The 19,869-nt window shown below is 36.8% G+C and overlaps 1 protein-coding gene across 2 annotated transcripts in view; it reads left to right on the forward strand.

Moving 5' to 3' along the window:
- FMN2 (formin 2) overlaps positions 1 to 19,869 on the forward strand; it is a 152,997-nt gene that overhangs the window by 44,906 nt on the left and 88,222 nt on the right. The window contains exons 5-8 of one of the 2 annotated variants that reach the window (XM_058020006.1): positions 1,522 to 1,554; positions 4,707 to 6,406; positions 7,450 to 7,594; positions 18,017 to 18,104. In XM_058020006.1, coding sequence (XP_057875989.1) covers positions 1,522 to 1,554; positions 4,707 to 6,406; positions 7,450 to 7,594; positions 18,017 to 18,104 — 1,966 coding nt within the window. The remainder of the gene's footprint in view (positions 1 to 1,521; positions 1,555 to 4,706; positions 6,407 to 7,449; positions 7,595 to 18,016; positions 18,105 to 19,869) is intronic. The other variant, XM_058020007.1, reaches the window with a different exon arrangement.

Genomic DNA, 19,869 nt, shown 5'->3' on the forward strand with positions numbered 1-19,869 from the left:
GTATCCAATACTAATTCTACTCCTTCAGCAATTCTCCCTGAGTCAAAAGTTGAGCCAACTTTTGACTCAATTTCTACTGCTGTAAAAATAAAATGCTGCAATGAGCCTTGAGATTAAGTGAAATGTGAAAATAATTAGATGGATGCTATTTTGTTTGAATGCAAATCAAGTCTCCACCAGTACTTCTCATTTGCCAATTACTGTAGCACTAAAAATGCCTGTTAAATGTTGTGTCTCCTTTTCTTAAGGTTGATCTGCAGTTGCAAGAAGTAGCTTTGAAAATGAGACAGCTTTAAAGAGAGAAACCTGAATAGAGGTCACATTTCTCTGACTGAATTAAATTCTTACTGTGGCTCTACTTTGTGCCATTCGGTGAGCGTGCGCGTTCAAAAATGTTTCACTTCGCGTAGAAAAAGCAGCATTTATTAACAAGCAGTTGGAAAGAGCATCCTTCCAAGTTCCTGTGCACTGCTAGTACCTCCAAGTGCTCCCAGGAACACTTACTAGAAGACCTGAGGGGCCCTTATTTTGCCATCTTAATTCTGTTTAGCTATATGCTTCTATTTCCTGGGTGGGCTTGCAACTGGGTAGGAGCATAGACTGTGATTCATGAATTGTGATGCAGAGAAACTAAAAAGTCAAGGTTTTTTTCAAAAAAAAAGAGAAATCAAAGCAAATATAATCCTATTATATAAATATAAATTCTATTCAGAGAGGAAATTTCATGACACTAGGTGACAAATTGCTGAAAATTATCACAGAGCTGATGCAACTTTTTGACTTGTAATAGCATAAGGTATTAATTTCTAGAACCAAGATATAATATGTTTTTTTTTTTCTTCAAATATGACAAAATTACCAATAGGAACTGTCATTATGTTTATTTTAAAAAAAGATACTTTATGGCTGTTCATAAAGCATGTAAGTGAATGAAAGCTGAGATAGGAAGTTATAGACAAGTACAGACACATATGTATGTCTATATATAGATAGACTAGGGCTAACTTTCACAGATGAGGGGTTTTTTTCTACCTGGAAATTTAGTTATGGAAGGGTCTATAGGTTTCAGTCACTCATCTGACAAACTTGGTTGTCAGCTCTGTAGAAGGAGGTAGCTGCACTCTGATCTTTTACATGTTTGAAGATCCTGGACATGTTCTGTCTATATAGATCAGCTTTATGCTGGACATCTGAAATGCACATGTGGAAAACATGACAGGATTGGAATGAATTCTATGTAATGTACATGTGCAGATCCAAGTGTACAACCTTTAGCCAGCAAAGCAAATATTTCCAGATCCGTGTACAAACAATCGCATCAGTGCAACCCAAAGAGATCAGTCCCAGACTGATTGCAAATCCAACTCATTGCACATGGAACATGTACAGCCTGTGTGAAAAATGCTGGGCATTGTTCTATAGCCACACACCTCTGAAATGTTTTTCCTGCTCACTCTTTCATACTCAAGCCACCAGGATAAAGCAAGGGTTAAGCTTCCACCTTTCTTTCTTTCTTTACAGAAAGAAGACTGTTCCACAGTACCTGGGTCCTGGGTAAGAACTCTAGGCAAGACAGAGTTTCCTCATATCTCTTTTAAAACCCATAGGTTTCTGCTGTGGAATTGTCCCCTGGATTGAAAATGAAGCTTCTTTTCATTATGTGTGTGTGGGTTTTTTAATCTCAGTCTTCTGTTCCTTGTCAACAGCTTTTGACCATCTTTTACATGTATGAAAAATTGAGTATTCTCCTGCTTATTCTCTAAGAAAATAGTAGAATTTTTTTCCTGATTGGATTTATATAGTTTTGATTTCCTTCTTGTTTGATAAGCCCTTTCAAATCTAGAGGTCAACTTTAAAATAGGACAAAGTCAAAAATCCAATTAAACTACTCTGAGGGCATCTTAAAAGTCTAAATGAAAAATATGTCTGTCTAAAATAATTACTGAAACACATAAATACTGGGGCTGTGTTTTGTTTTGCTTTTGGTTTCCTTGTTTTTTAGACCAAACAAATTCAAGTACATCATATCCTCTGGATAAATATCTCTTCATTCACATCAAAGCCTTGTTTGTTCATACTAATGCTGTTTCCATGAAAACTGGATATGTTGGTGATTGTTAGGTAGAACATGATAGGAAATCACCCGCTTGTTTGAAATTCTCTATCTCAAGGATATCAGAAATGCTGCTTCTTAGGGCGTGGCTAAACAGCCCCTTTAATTCATCGGGACATGTTAATTTCTTGTCTGAACTGATAACTCATCTCACTGCATTGCTCATTTTTAAAAATCTTTCTAAAATAGTTCTGCTCCTGAAAGAAACTTCTTAATCTGCAGGGTAAATTGTCTTGTAGGAGAGTGGATTCTAGTTTTTTCCTGCAGCTAACATAGAATTACAGTATTCAAGAATTACTTCTTTTTCTTGTTAGAAATTGAATCTAATCTCCCAAGTAGAAGAGTTTTTAAAACAGTAAACTGTTCTGAGATCAGCCATTTTTAAGGCAGATCTCTTCAGAGCCATTGAATATTGTGCCTAATCCTGTTGGCTGCAGTTTGTTTATGGCAGAAATGAATTTACTCTATCTCCTGTAAAACCCTTGTGGAGTGTTCTTAGAGTATAAAATGGGAGCTTAGGAGAATTACAGTCTGGGGAAACTGGATTTGATCTCAGCTGAAAACTGGTGTGTGGCCTTAATAATCCTGGCAGCACATTTCCTTTGATAGTGCTGCCTTTTGAAGAACTGATAGGCCTTATTGTATTTGCAGGTGACTGGTAGGGGCATAAGAGCAGATGAAGCAAAGGGATAAACAATATTGTATTGCTCCTTTATTAAGAAATTCTTCAATAAAACTGTTGTTGCTATGAAGTATTGAGTTATTAAAGGAAACTGGATGGACTGAAGTATCATGAGTAATTTATAATGGGAATGTCGTTCTCAGCCTTTTTTCCTTCTTATTACACGGTTAGTTATTATGTCTGTCTTAATTCCTTCACTATTCATTTTTTCATGTTCCTTTCTCTGTTTTACATTTTTGTCAACCTGTGGCAGGGAGACCTAATTGTAATACCCAGCCTTTGGTTCAAACTGCTGTTCCAGAAAGTCCAAACAATCTAAGAGATTGAAAATTTTTTGATAAGGGTACTTAAAAATCAAGCAATTTTTGATTTAAATGCTGTTGCTGTTTTACTTCTGGGATTGCTTTAGAACAACTAGAAATTCTAAGATAAATAAGAAATTGAAATTTTATATCTGAAAACTGATTCTGTGCAGAAACATTTTTTAAGTATTATTGAACATTAAGTTTTATTAACAATCCCCAGCTGGAAGTTATAACTTTCTTTTCCAGAAAAAAAATATTTTTAATACTTTCATGTCTCAAAAGATGAGAAAAACGTTTCTCTGAAACAAATCAAGGCAATTGGTATATCAAGTACTGTATGTTTATTTGTAGGTTTCTTTACAAAACCTATAATTTGAATATTTGAAATATTTCCTATTAAGCAAGCCTATGGTCTCATCTGAGATGCATAAGGTTTGGTAAAAAGAAATAAAAAGGCACTTAAGTTTTGCTGTAACCACTTGTGAAACCTCTTGCATGACCAACTAAATGCTTGAAGTGCTGGCTAGTATTTTTAATTGAAAGAGAAAACAAAATTACCAAAAGTACATGTAAGTGTATGCAGCTAGAAAATAATTGATTTTTAGAATACTTTTTGTTGTAAGGTCAAGTCTATCTCCTGTTCATCAATCCTGAATAAGCACAAATGTCTATTTTTGGACAAGATTTCTTCTATTAGCTGGTTTGGATGAAAGCACATATCTATTATCTTTAGTACAGTTTGTCACAGGTATCTCTTTAAAATTGTAGGAATAAATGTACCTTTAAGGTTAATGGTTCCTCTACTCAGTCTACAGCAAGCAGGATCAGATGCTTTAGAGAAAGAGAGGAAAAAATATGAAACCTGTTAAATACAGAATGATCATTCCAGGCAGGAATCTTTCCTATCACAGTCTGTCTCTTGGCAGAGGTGTTATCAATTTGAGGTAGAATGAAAGTTCTCAGTTAGTTTTTTCTTGCTTCTTTTTTTTCCTAGTCATGCTGGCTGGAGAAAAGTATACTTTTTCAGCTCTGAGATTTAGCTGTTTTCCAAAAGATAGCATTTGTGGTGTTCTGATCTGTGTTGTATCATTAAGGTGCATACTGAAATGCAGCAGTCATTACTATGCTGAGTCTGCTACTCATGGTGATCCCTTTAAAGAATCACTGAACATTTTTTTCAATTAACAGAATTCAAATAATGCTGAGCCCTCCCACCACCATGTCTTCATATCCACGTGCAGGCAAATGCTTGTGGTACTTGTGCTCAGCGGTTGGTTGTTTTCTCAGCCAGGGTATTTGCAGGGAGGGAGGGGCTGCTACTCATTTTTGCTTTTGACAAGTGTAATCACAGTCTAAAATATCCTTGTACTGACAAAGGTATTGTCATAAATAAGTAAGTAATTTTCCTAAACTGTCTTCTTCCACTTAAAATGTAGTTAGCCAAAATGATTCCACACTTTTTCAAGCCTTGACATAAATAGCTTATTTTTGAACCTCTGGAATAAGAGTATTCTTGATCTAATATTTTTGATCTAACTTTAGTTTTTATATGATGATGAATGTTATCTTATCCTTGTTTGAGCTGATTATTTGTTTTCTTTGAAAGGATGCTTTTGAGGTGAAATCTGAGGAGCGTGCCAGTGTCATCCGACAACTTGAGCAAACTATTGAGGATCTGAGGACAAAAATTGCAGAACTAGAGAAACAATTTCCTGCTGCAGAGGTACAGACTGCTGGGAGGGAGCAGGAAAATGAGCACGCACACGCAGACTCTGGGGAACTCAGCAGTGTGACTCTTCAAAGGAATGAAGAGGAGACCGCACCCAGGACTGTGTCACAGGCGAGATCTGTACAAACGTCACCCACAGAGGATTATTTAACACATACAATGCCTTCAGCCAGTGCACTGCCACAGCCACCCCCACCACCGCACTTAGAAGGGGGCAAAAGTGAAGGGCCTACTCAGAACTTGCCAGCTCTAGAACTACAGCCCACATTTTGTTCTGAAATCTCCTTAATTCTGTCGCCGAAGTTAATCTCAGTGCCATTGGATGCAAGCCAATCAGTACAGAGTATACCGCAGTCACCTCTTCCAGGACCCAAAGTTGATTTGTCCCTTGCGTTTGAAGGAGCGACTGAAATGACAGTTTCCCATCAGCCTCTAAGTACTGTAGATGTAACTTGTAGTGAACATCCCCCTTCCTTGCCCCCAGAGCCCACATGTAGCATTCCCCCATCACTGCCAGCGACTGAACGGGCTGCCCCCCTGTCTGGAGCACATGGCCATTCCTTTGTTACTCCCATGTCTGCGGCAGGATTACCACTGCCACCACCTCTACCTGGCTCAGGACTCCCTTCTTCTGCTGTCTCAGCAGTGACAGACCTGGACCACTCTTTCCCAGGTGCCACAATGTCACCTCTCCCTCCTCCTCCACAATTGCCAAGTGGAGAGATACCAATGCTGCCTCCAGCTCCTCTCCTTCCATGCCCTGGATTCCCTCCACCACCTCCACCACCACCTTTGCCTGGAGCAGGAGTCCCATCTCCTCTGCCTGGTTGGGGTATCCCACCTCCCCCTCCACCACCACCACCTTTACCTGGAGCTGGTGTCCCTCCTCCACCTCCTCCGCTGCCCGGCCTGGGATTGCCACCCCCAGCACCACCGCTCCCTGGAGCAGGATTGCCACCACCTCCCCCACCTCTGCCTGGAGGGGGCATTCCACCTCCTCCTCCTCCTCCACCACCTCTGCCTGGTGCAGCTGTACCTCCTCCTCCACCTCTTCCAGGATCAGCTGTACCACCTCCTCCACCTCCTCTGCCTGGTGTAGCTGTACCTCCTCCTCCACCTCTTCCAGGATCAGCTGTACCACCTCCTCCACCACCTCTCCCTGGTGTAGCTGTACCTCCTCCTCCACCTCCTCTGCCTGGTATAGCTGTGCCCCCTCCACCTCCTCTGCCTGGTGTAGCTGTGCCCCCTCCACCTCCTCTGCCTGGTGTAGCTGTGCCCCCTCCACCTCCTCTGCCTGGAGCTGGTGTCCCTCCACCACCCCCTCCTTTGCCTGGGTTGGGGATGCCTCCTCCGGCCCCACCACCTTTGCCTGGAAGTGCACCACCCCTTCCAGCAGCAGTCCAGGGCAGCAGCTACCCAGCAGTCCCCCAGGGCTGTGGTTTTCTTCCTCCTCCATTACCATCTGGTTTATTTGCAATGGGGATGAATCAGGAGAAAGGGAGCAGGAAACATGTAATAGAGCCTTCTCGGCCAATGAAGCCTCTTTACTGGACAAGAATTCAGCTCCACAGTAAAAGGTAAGTCATAGAGTAATGTAGAGTGGTGATTCTGCTTTATGGCTGTCTCAATGGTATTGTTTATCATTAGCAAAAGTCTTTCCTGCTAGGTAGGCCTTTGGGAGAACATGGATGCAAGCAGGGTTTTATGTGTAGTTGGATATATAAATAGGATGCCCATTTTCTTTGAAGCGCACAAAAGTTATCTGCACATGGAAGCTCTTTGATGGTAGCGTTTTCAGTGTCCTTTGGGGCTACGTATCACATGCGGACAAGAGATCCGAGGGTGATGGTGTGCCACCAAGTGTTCTGTGTAATGTTTTTGAAAATGTCAAATTATTTGTGATTTCCCCTCAAATTTCAAGGTAGCATTGGTCTCTCTCTGGAGCAGTTTGCAAGTTTTGGTAGCATCTTCCTTCTAGATGGATCTATGCTGAACATATTCTATCCTTCTCTTTCCTTTCTTCAGTGACCTTGAAATACTTTTTTTTTTTTTTGCACCTTGCACACTCAACAGACTCAGATAGAATCTGCAATTTATTTGCATAAAGCAATTCTGATAGCTTTGATATGACTTGGTTTCAGTTGTTGATGTTTTTGGGGGGGTTTTGTAAAAGATCATTGCTGGTTGTGAAAAAAGTTTCCTTGTAACTATTTTTCTTATATCTCTGACTAGTAATTATAAAACCCATCTGATGTTATTTAATGATGAATTTATTCTTTCTTCTGAAGTTCTTGCCACTGTTGCACAGGTGGCCAGTAAATAACTGTCTATTTCTACTTCTCTTCCTGTCCATGTCTGTACATTTTATAGCCTATATACAACCTATTTTTATTCCTAGGCATGTAGAGTGGATGAATATAAGTAAGCCTGACAGTATCACACATGAAAAAAGAAAACCCAGAAGTATGAGGAAGAATCAACAGTAGTTTTTATCAAAATGCTGCTAGTAGAATTTAGGCAACAACTTATAATTTGCTGCTATTTTATTTTTTTTAATTCCTCCATTTATGACCTTATTTAGTTTGACATTGCCCTACATAGGTCTTTTGCTTAACTTTAGAGATTCTAGTGCTTCACTTGTGTGGGAAAAAATTGAAGAGCCTTCCATAGATTATCATGAGTTTGAAGAACTGTTTTCTAAAACAGCTGTTAAAGAGAGGAAGAAACCCATTTCGGACACCATTACAAAAACAAAGACTAAACAAGTGAGTATTCATTTAATTTAAGATCTTTTCTAGGCTGTTTTTTACATAAAGACAGATTTTTGCATGCAGCTGAGATGAATTAAGTCTGGTGTGGAATTGTTACCATTTATAAATACACATTATAGAAAATTAAGAGAAGGAGAGAATGTAGGATGTATTTCAAAGCTGTATGTATTAAAGGCTGAAGATTTCTTTTTTCATAACTTACTTTTCAAGTACGTATTTTCTTAAAAATATCTTTGCTTTATCCACTTTAACAAAAATAATACTAAAATAATTAGGTGCATAGATGATGCTTTGAAATTGACTACAGATGTGCAAGGAGTAGTATATATATTATTCTGATTAATTTTATACATTAAATAATGACTTGCATATGAAGTGCCATGACTTCAGAGAAAAATTATGCTTCAGAGTCTAATTCCTAGTGTTACACCAATCAGAATGGTTTTAGGATTGTGTTGTGTTTATGCATATAAAGAATATGAAGTTTATATAGACAATAAATGACCAGCACAGCTGGGAAAAATCCAACATTAATCAAACCAGTTCAATATAATAAAAATAGGAAGAACACTTTAAAATGTAGAAGTTTAAACCTCAGAGTAAAAGAATTTAATCCGAATGTTTACATGACTATTTGGCTGTAATCTTCTTGGTGTTTGTGTAAAAATCAAATTGTGGTGGTATACTAAGTAATTTTCAATTAAACTTTCAGGTCAGAGAGGGGGATGGTCTCATGTGGGTTCCTAAAAAGTCATTAAGGTTCTTGTTTTATCTTGGTTTCATGTTCTTGTACTCAACTCAAAGCTAGGCAGATCTTTCTATCATCTTTTGACATGCTGGTTAGTGTGGTACAAGACTTTATTCCAACATGGATACAAAGTGGGTCTCTTTAAAATCTCTATATCTGAATGTGACCTATTAGTTCTCCACCTCTTGGTTCTGGAGGTCTTGCCGCCATAGACACATTTTGGCCAGGCGCTTTACTGTGCTGACAACTCGCAGCAGGCAAAAGAGCTGGTAATGAAGGTAGGATGATTATCCCAAGGTGTTGGATGGATGGATGGATGGATGGAAAGGACAGTGCAAACACACGTACCACTCTGCTGCACTAGGCTGTACTAACTGGGATGGGATGAAATGAAAGATTCCATTGCTATCTTGCTGTTCTGCAGTAAATGTCCAAAGTGCAAGACCTTTGCTCCTCTTTCCATCTTCTAGAAAAAGCCGGTTTTTAATGGTTATGCTTAGCTTAATTACTGTCATAGCTGTTTAAGTTAAAAAAGGAATGCAAAAGTGATGCTGTGTGTCACTGAAAATTTCAGATTTGGTGATAAAATCTCCCAACAGAGTGGAAATCATGGCCGTTTACTTCTGTAACATACAAAGAGCTTAAAGATAGACAGTAATTATGAATGAACATTAGATGTGGATTTTAATACTAAATATTTCTTTTTTTTGCAATGCCATAAATTTAGATCTGTTGTCAGTAAGTCAAAAAAAATGTAGTGAAAGCTAAATTAAAATGACTGTTCTTAACTTCTTTGACGAGAACAGGTTTTTTTCTGACAGAAATTTCTACACAGAAGTTTAAGGCAATCAAGTAGTTGCTGTCACCTAGGACAAACATTCATGTGAGCCACCTTAATTCACAGAAGATAATTCTGTTTCTCTTCCTCTGATAATCAAACAAATGTACTGCTCTCAAAAATAGAAAGAAATTGCCTACTAGAGAAGTCTGACTTGTTGAATTGTAGTATCTGGGGAGAAAAGATTGACTAAACAGATAAACAGGCTTTCATTAGAACTATGGTTAGAGCTATCATTTATTGCAGATGTCAAAGTTAAATACTCATGTGTGAGAATCCAGTTAGGGCTTTTCACAATGTTGCCATAAGACAATTGAAATAGAACAGCTTCACAAATATATTCCACATAGATCCTCTCAGCAATTTGGAATGCAGGACTTTACTTTAGAATTATCTTAATCAATAGTAAATTCTCTTTAGAATTCTCTTAATCAAGTAAACACTTGGATAATGAAGTCTATCCATGTTTAGGAGAAGAAACAGTTACCTGGGGAAAGCAAGGCTGTAATTCCACAAGTGTGTTTGTTACAGGGAGCACCAAGTGCTGTTTAAGTGCTTACTGACTCACATGGCTTCTATGATAGTTACGGGTGCTGTAAAGGTCTTACAAATGGTGTTTCTGTAGTGATTTTTACAGGGACATGTTATGCAAAGCAGATGTGTTTTGTCACCTGTTGAACTATGAAGAAGCACTGTGCAGAAGAGAACCAGGACTCTCACTCTGCTGCTTTCCCAAAAAGCTCTTGTCTGGCAATTGTTTTTGCTCCTTGTGTTGATGTGCAGGGTCTGCTGAGTAAATGTATTGCTTAGATGGATTGGATGTAAAGCACTGGCTACATTGGAAATAGTAGTGAAAATTAAAAAATGTACAGATAACTTTCAAATGTATAGAGTATTTGGTACTCTGTATAAACATATGATTTTAATAGAACTGTTTTTATTGCAAGCTGAAATAAAAATGTATTTTTGCACATGGCAGGAGGGGGAATTCTAGCTAATCTGCAGAAAGATTTGATAGTTTTGGGATGTTTTAGTGGGTGAAAGATTAATGGTTTTGAAGTACATTGCTGTTCTGCACATAGGGCTTTCATTCTCCAAGCCAGAGAGTGTGTGCAAACATGCATATGTTTGTTGTGTATGTATATAGATATGTATTATAGAATAATTTCTGAATAGTGAGTACTTTTTAAGTGGTAAAATTATTCTTATTGCTCTGGGTTGATTGGGGTTCTTTGTTAATGAAAGAGTCAATTTCACCCTACCCAGCTATAGATAGTAATTTTTTTCTCAGCATGATCATCTGCAAGTAATACAATATAAATCTATAAAGCTTTAAAAAAATCAATATTATACCTAGCATTGAATGAAGGCTTCACTAAAATCTATTCCAGAACTTTAAAGAAAGAGAGAGAATGAAGTGTTATTATTTATTTGTGAATGCAGCTGATTTTGTTCTTACCACCTCTTATTTGGTGCTAGGGTCAAACTGTGATTTATTTTGCTCTGTTAATGCATATATATCAAATTCTCAGCTGCTGTAAATGTGTGCAGGCTCACTCAACAGGAATGCCTACTAAATCTTCAAAGAAAGTCCTTTATAGGCTATATTGTAGGTGGGGCTGCCATTACTACCTATTAAAGTGGTCTGACTTTCATTAGAAGTCCTTGTTATAACGTTACCAAAATTTAGGTCTTTAGACTGTAAGTTTTGTTGCGTTGGGTTTTTTTCCCCAGTTTGTGTCTCCTTCATTTTGCCAGTGTTGAGAAAGGAAACAAGGTCTGCTTTTGCTCATGTCCTCATAATTTCCTAGACCTGAATTGTGGATAAATTTAATTACATGTATATTTTTTGCTGTATAAAGGGTGTCTTGAATTTTGACACTCAACAGGTTATAGGTCTGTTCCTGTTGCTTAAGAGGAACTTGAGGTATAATCCTGAAGATTTTTCTCTGACTTTTTACTGGTAGTTTGGAAAACAGGAGCCAAGAAGAGGGAGGCAAAGAAAGATGAATAAAAGTAACTGGGGAAGGAGTGACTAGCTGAGGAGATCTGACAGCTGAAAATATAGAGCATATTAACTGTGATTCTGTGTCACCTCTTATTCTGTCTAAAGCCATTTCACTCAAACTTTTAGTGATACTGGGGTGATTTTGATCTGGGTGATCCTTTAAACCAAACTGTCAATCTTGTCAAACCTGTGATGTTTGATCCAAGCAGGGGGTGAAACTCACTCTTGTGTCTTGTTCAGCTATTCCATGTAGTTACAATACAAGTTTGGAATATGTGGCTGGGTAGTCTTTTTCATAGAACCTTTTCCATAGCTCATATCATCTGCGTGAAATGAGCACAGTCCATAATGATTACTTATTAAATTAAACTCTTACCTGTGTCAGAAATTGCTGCATAGAAGTTGTTGCAGCACTTAAATCACAAGTAGTTAGTAAAGGAGGAAGAAAATGGTCTTATGATTCAGGCTCATGAAAATGCTCTCATGATAATTCTCATATTAATTCTCAGTATTAAGAATATACTTGCATGGCAAACATTGGCCAGAATATATTGAACGAGTTTGGTGGAAAAACGGTATATAATCAGAAAACCTTGATATCAGTCAGCATAATAAGGATATAGAATGGACTGAGTTGACTTGCATAGGTTACTTCCTTCCCTAGCTTTTGAACAGTCATTTTAGAAACATTACTGGTAACCCTCTAACTGTACTTTTGGAAAATATTATTGAAGTAACTGCGATGAATTTTTGAATCACGGACCATGTGCTTATAATCTATCGAGTAAATGAAAAAAATGTTAAAGATTTTCTCATGTGGAAAGTCCACTATGAAGCTATTGACATGAATATTTTAAACACTGTTTCCATCCCAGAATATAAATAGTATGTTGCTAAAATTTCATTTGGTTTCAAAAGCCTTAGGTCCATAAAAGATGTACCAATGAAACTGTTTATATTATGATTTCAGGATATTTGAATTTTAAGTTGGACACAAAGAAGGAAGAGAAGACTTCTGGAAATAAAATACCACTCCAGTCCTCAGAGTTAGAATGTGGTTCTTGTTTTTTAGTAAGGGACATTTTACTATTTCTCAGACTCCTGTTGAGGAACACAATGCTTATCCAACTTAACTAATTTCTAACTGAATTAAAGCACTCTAAGTATTTTTCTAACCTAATGTCATAAATTATGAATATTAACTGGGGTAACAATCTCTTAGTGAAAGATTACTTCTACAGTAATAGTTTTATGATGTTAATTTCAAATAGTGCTATTTTAGTGCTAAAACTGCATAGAAGGACATTAATTGTTTCTCATCCAGATTGGTAAAAGCTTTATTTATGAAATAACACAACAGGGTAATAGAGAAAATGTACGAAAAGTAAGTATTATGTTTCATTGCTACCCTAAAGCATAAAGTTTCAGATATGGCTGTTTGACTTTACCAATTTGCATAACATGTCAACAATTTACATCTAAAATTATATGAGAAAGAGAAAGATATAGATTAAGAAATTCTTCAGTGGGTAAAGAAACTAGCTCGTTTCCACAGGGGATTTTCCATTTTGGATAGGATGGGAGACAGAGAGATGCTGAAAATTAGGCTTTGTGTCTGATGGTCTGTGAGTTCAGTTGAATCAGTATCTGCCATCAGCATGGATATATTGTTAGACAGCTGGGACTGGGTGTTGGTTTTTGGGGGGTTAGGGGTATTTTGTAGATATTAAGGAAAAATTTTGATCTCCTATTACACCAAAGTGACCACACTACTTGAAGTATTCCATTTCCACTCTCACAGTTGCCATTACTAGCCAGAAGTTACCTCTGAATTTACCTTCAAAATAAGGCAAACAAAGGGTTAACTAAAACCCACAACACACAAAAATCCCCTGCCTGTAAGAGTATTCTGTTATAACTATAAGAAAGATATACATGGGAAAGATATGATGGGGTCCACTTTTGTGATTGTCCATTTTACACTTGGAATACACTTGAATCTACAGAAAAGGCTTGTCATGGAGCCCAGTGAGAAGGTGACTATTACTGCCTCAATCCTGTCTCTTAACATTTGATTTGGAACTTTGTTTCTGCCTCTTCCCTGCCACTTGTATGAGAAATGGATCTTTGTAAAGTGGGTTTTCCTGGATGTGACTTTGTGTAATGTACAGCAGTTCCTCTTAACCAGTGAGAACTTCGGGATAATTTTTCTAAATGCTCAAAATCAGAAATAGAAAGCAAGAATCATTGAAAAATTCCATGCATTAACTAAATATTATTCTGGGGAAAAGGAATCTTCATATTTTTTGCTTCGGGGCTCTCATCAAACATGTGTCTTGCATTACCTTTCACTAAATATCTCTTTGACTGTTTTTGCTTGTGTTAAACAATCAGGAACAAATTTGGCATGTAGTTTGTTAATGCTCAACAATGAGGACCACTCAAGAATTAGAAAGTTTGTCCTAGACTTCAGGCTGCAGATAATATCTCTAGCTTCCTTTTTATTTATTTTTTTAAAATTTGTTTAAAGCAGAGTTCCAGAATCCAGACTAAAAAGGAGCTGTGTATTGTGTCTGAGGCTTTAGATCTTGCAGAGATTGGATTTATCGAACTTTTGTTGTTCTGCCTTTAAATGGCGTCACTTGTCTGTAGCCTGTAGGCCCAGACTATGCAGCTGATTTATTTTATTGTTTTACTTTTAAATGTGGGAATTGCTTTAGGCATTTATGCTAATATTCATATTTTCTGAATTAGTGTTGTATTGTTATATCCATTCTATTAGAGGAAACTCTAGTATTCATGGAATTGACTGAAATGGGAATGAACAGCATAATAGAGATTAGTTGACAAAAGTTGACATAAACCCTACATTTTGAATAAAACCAGGGAAATTTGGTAGCTGCTATGTGAAACTGCTTCATCTATTGCTGTTCTGCATCCATTCACTTGAAAGTCATGCTCTTTGTCACCCTTTTGATATCCTCATGGTTCAGAATTTTGGCAGCAAAGATAACTCTTCATGTGGACAGTGGTTTTTTTGTTTTGTTTTGCTTCTAATCACTGTCAAGACGTGGCACTCAGCAACTAATTATTCTCCTGTCTACTGCCTCACTTTCAGAAAAAGCATCTTTTTTTCCTGCTGACTTTTAAGCCAGGACTTGAAAGGATCTACTAGGTCACTAAGTCTGGTCCTGCCCCCTGGACAGGAATCCTGTTCTAGTCTGCATGGCAACAACATAGTTAATTTATTTGGTTCTTTTTTCTCTAGTGTTGATTTGCTGGTTGTATTTGTAAGCCTGATCTTAGTAGCTCTCTGAGTTTTAGAATTCTGATGGAAGATAGAAACTCTGATTTCACAATTTGAAGAAAATATAATAGTACGTGGGTGAAGAATTAGATGTGGGAGATTCCCAAGATCAGACTCCAACTCATCCGTGTTCTTTGGGCCTCCAAGAGAGAACAGTATAGTTCTGCTTCCTTTGGAAAGGTCAAGTTGGTTCTAGGTAGGTTCACCCCTGAATGCAGTTGTAATATTTTTTTTGTGGAAGACCACTTCGCAAAGCTATTTTACTCTCAATTTTCCTCTTTTATTTTGTTTTACTCCTCAATAACATAGTATCCTACATCAGTTCCATTTCTACTCCATTTTTGCAGAATTTGAGGGATAGTAAACATACAAGCTTACTTCTGATGAGCTCTTGCCACTTTATGTGACTACTGTTGTTTTCTGATAGCACTTTTGTGATTACTTTGAATTTGATTTTTAATTCACTTTATTTGTCTGCTTTGGGATAGTTTTCTAGTTCAAAATAAAGGCAGCAAAGGATTCCCACTATATGCAGGCACCAGCAAGTTAGTTATGCTATCAATACAAGATGTTTTGGACTTGAGCGATAACGACAGGAGCTGAAATCAACAGTTCCCCACACATCATCTTTACCAAATTCAGTTTCTTCAATCTTGTGTATTTGGAATACACAACTTTAGAGTGAAGTTTTTGAACTTTTTTTGCGTAACATACTGTATTGTTTCTTTTGTTGTTCTGCCTTTCAAGGAAGTATGGTTTGGTAGCAACATCATTTGAAGAGATTCTGTTCTTTTTTAAATTTTGTATACACTTTTTTTTTTTTTTATAGAATTGAAAATACTTGCTTGGTTGTTATTACAGATTGCAACTTAACTGTTGGAAAGATTTGATCTATACATTGCTACCCAAGATCTACTTTATTTTGTAATCCTTTTGTAGCTGCAAAGAAATAAATCTATAACAGTTTCTCTTTACAAGAAGAAAATCTCTTAGTGACCTGGATTTATCTCTATTCCAGGCTTGAATGAAATGTTTGTTCCATTAAAAAAAATATTCAAAGTGATGATTCCCTATTAGAAGACTGTTGCAGGTTATCCTAATTTTATCTTTATGAATGACATTAATTTTATTTTTGAAATCCAAATAAACCTGACTATCGTATCCTAGTTTTAAATTCCAGATAGTATATTAAATGGATTTAAAAGTTAAATAGGAATCTCTTGCTAATTTTTGACAGGTGATGTGAGTAGCCATACCTTGAATTTAGATCTTTAACCTTGTGAACATCAGTTACGATATACTTGTTTTCCAATGTTAAAATTTTCGGTTAATGAGCAGTACTTTTTGCTGTTGAGATATCCCACCCCAAAAGGGAAGGGAACACACAGGTGTGCAGATGCTCACGGTCAACAAGGAATGACAAAGGCCAGAAGGTCTGTAAAAGCTTACAGAGTTTTATTAGCAAATTATACACTTGTCCTGGAAATTGATATGTTATTCCCTCATTTTCCAGTATAAGCACACAGTGGTGGGTTCTGAATAAAGTTAGAGTGAGTGAGAGAAACTGGAGGGAGGGACAAAGATCACCAGTCCTTGTTCCAGTGCTGATCCAGCTAATGGGATGTCCAGAGTCCTGGAGCCATGAATAGTCACTGAAGTCCTGGAGCCTCATGGGGGTACTTACTTTATAGATAAGTTTCTTGCTTTCTATGCAAATTAGTCGTCATGCACAGTTCATTCCTCTAGACCTTTCTGGAAATAGCTTGGAGGGCTTCGGGGTGTCTCTGGTGTCTTGATCCCCCTCTGTTGCGTTGGCTTTCAGTCAGCAATCCTTTTTCTTGACCTCATTCCTGTATGTCCAACTGTGCTTATCTCCAGGAGCCAGAACAAGGATTTCTGTCCCAGAAAACTGCTGCCCTGCCCCTGTAAGGCCCCCTTCTCCAGCCACATCCTGTCACTTCTCACAGCATGTTATTACCAAGGATCCTTGGTTGGCAGCAGAGCAATTTGGCTCTTCATGTTTGAGACACAGACATTAGTCCCTTATCTTCAGGGCTTCTACAGCTGTATTTTCACTCCACTGCAGCTAGTTTGGCATCTGTGAGAAAAGGGGGATAAAATATCTTCACAATCAATGGTTATTAAGATTTAAGAAGGGAAAAAATAAAATTAAGCAGTTGGCCAGCCAACCACATCCTCAGAAAACCTATACTGTAAGTACAGTGAGTTTCTCAAGTTTCCTCTCCTAAGTAGTTCCAATGGGACAGTTCAGGGTCAGGTTTTTACTTCTCTTCTGTTGTTCAAACATCAGGGTACAGACCTGTATCTGAAAATGTAAGTGAATCAAAGTTGGCAATGAATCAGTGAATCATACGGCAAGCATCTTCTGAGTACTTTTTTTAGCTTTTAAGATGTGAATTGGATCATTACATTCTTTACTCTGGCTAACCTAATTCTATTTTTTCTTATCTCTTTTCTGTTAAATAATTTTGCCAGTGTGGCTGTAGATGATACAGCCTCCTGGCACTACAACAGTAGCACTATAACTTGAAAAATATGTATATGCTTCCTGACATGAACTAACAGTTTTAGTTATCTGTATTTTCTTTTTTCCTCCAAGTGACTCACAAGGGTTTTCATCAGTGTGATTAGTACAGTGTAAAACTCAGCAACCTATGCAGAGCAAATATTAAATCTCTTTCTTCTATGCAATGGTTGAATCCTGGCATTGAAAATTATTTCCTCTAGAATCATGTAATTTTACAGATAAGAGTCCTTTTCTGGCATTACTTATTTCTCCTAACAATGATATAAAATTTACATCAAGTTGAATTCAAAAACCTTAGAGCTCTTTGTAAGATAGTCTGTGAATCACATGCTGCTCTTATGATTGTAAAAACAACATGTATGAAAGTCTATTTTAATCACTGATTTTAGCCCCCTAAAGCAAGACATTTTGATGGCTTGATTTTGGTTTTTTTTTTTCTATTTTGGAAACAAAAAAGCTTTGTGACCTTTTATAATCCTTAAACTGATCAAAGAAAACCCCAATGTGTACGTGGTTATTTTGACTTTAAAATAAAATTCATATTGGCGCCTACTACGTCAAACATTCAAATAAAATACAAATTCTCACAGTTTTAACTTACATCAAAGATGGAAATCATTGTGTGGTTTTGGAAACCAAAGCAATTCCAAGATAGACACAGTTGGAATTTTTTTTATTTGACAGTGTTTTTCATACACTTAGTAACATCAGTGTGAAGTAGAGTGTGCATTCTAATGAAGAAGGAAGACTAGGGGAACCATTTAGGATTAAATTCAACTAGGTGATAAAGTTACATACACTTGTAATGGGTTTATACACCAGAAGCAAACTTTAAGAATAATAATTTTCCTCATTTTTGGATATGTGTATAGACTAAAAGAACTATTTCTTGAATATGTTGTTAGTAATGCAAAATATCTTGTATATTATCCTGCATAATATAATAATACTTGTATTTTTTTGGCAGGTTGTCAAGTTGTTAAGTAACAAAAGATCTCAAGCTGTTGGAATATTAATGTCTAGCCTTCATTTAGACATGAAGGACATTCAGCATGGTAAGTGAAATAACTATTGATTATTCTCAGATCACATAATTAATGATCTGGAAATGCCAAATATTTATATCTTTTGATATATAAAATAAATTGAGGCCTTTTTTACACTATTTTTTCTGAAAAATAGCTTGTTCTGGCATTTTTATTCCCCTTTCAGCATCAGCTGTGTAAGTGGTATATAATATAGACACTTTGATTTTTGGTTTTTCTTGAGGAAGAAATGATGTGTTGTTTATTTTAATTCAGAAAACCTTGGGGACATATCCAGAAAAGTGAATTATAGTGTTTAATTTATTTGTTTTATAAAATAGTTCCTATATTTGGGTTAGCACAAACTGTGGCGTTCTTTCATCTGCAACAGCATTTTTTACAAAGCGAGATCTTTTAGGGGAGCGTAATACTTTTCACATTTATGCTAAGAGACAGTAGTGCAAAAAGGTGAAAAGTGGAATTGCATTTATATTCAGAGCATCCCTTATGTTTCCCAAAGGCTTTGGATAGATTTGAAGCAGATTGAATTATCCTGTGAAGTGCCAGCCTATCTATTAAATAAATGTGGTTTCAAGTATAACACAGACTTCATAAATCACAAAAACATCTTGTGAACTTTCTAGGCTACATATTTACAGCCATGCATTCAGTTTACTATGATTTGCTTATTTTGCGAAATTATTCAGAAATAGAACAAATTTGAGAGCACTCTGTCAGCTAGTGAGTAACTCGTAATCACAGTTTTAAGGTTTTATTAAACTGTTTTGATGGTTACTAGACTTCCTCAAGCTGAAGCACTTAAGATGGTAGTCATAGAGCAAGGCGCCAGTGCTGGCGCCAAGAAGTACTTGGTATTTCCAAAGCTGGCAGATGTAGTTCAGTTAAGTCATAGAGCAAAATCTGAAAACAATGATATGGTCCTTTCCTTCAGTCAAATATTCAACTTGGTTTCAGTTAATAATGAGAACCTTATGAAAAAAGGAGTCCGCCTAACATCTGTGTCTGTGGTAAAGCCAACACAAGTTCATTGAAAATTTGCTTGCTTAACATGCAACACTAACAATAACATGGCATGAATGTCAGTAGTTGAAGGGGTCAAACAATATTATTCTTAACCTTTATCCTATTACAATATTAAGCACACATGATCATCTAAGAGCTGTGTGCAGATTTTGGATATTCCTCTTTCAATAGCCATTTTCTAAAACCAAAAGTCTTTGCAAAAGGGAATTTAATAGCTCTTTCATTCCCTTGCTGTGCAGAAGTGATTAAACAAACACAAGAAAACTTTTTTCTGGTGGGAGAATTTGTGAAAATGATTGGTGCTAGAAGTCTCTTTATTTTCTTTTTTTTTGAGAACACAGAATAGGCATGGAGAAAATGTGGTGAGGAGCAGGAGAGCAGGAAATATTTGCATGGTGGGGATAAGGAAAATAGAGATATTGCCCAAAAGTATTTTTGGCATCAGTCACTCCATGCAGAGATCTCTGAGTGATCTAACCATAGAGCTCATGCAGAAATTATAGAATCAAAACCCCAAGTATTTAGCTTTACCTTTATGTATGCAACGTTGTTAATTCTTTATTGAAAATAAGGCTTTTACATATTTTTGAGTGTTAAAACATTTAGGATTTTCTGCTGCAATTTGAACATACTAACAAGAATATACTAACAAAAGTTCAAATAATGATCAAGTGCCTGCACTAACAAAAACAGTTGATGTATTTGCAACTTTATTATTTACGTTGTATGACAATGAATACAGTAAAAAACG

This window comes from Melospiza georgiana, chromosome 3 (genome assembly GCF_028018845.1).
Source record: "Melospiza georgiana isolate bMelGeo1 chromosome 3, bMelGeo1.pri, whole genome shotgun sequence".
Taxonomy (NCBI): Eukaryota; Metazoa; Chordata; class Aves; order Passeriformes; family Passerellidae; genus Melospiza; species Melospiza georgiana.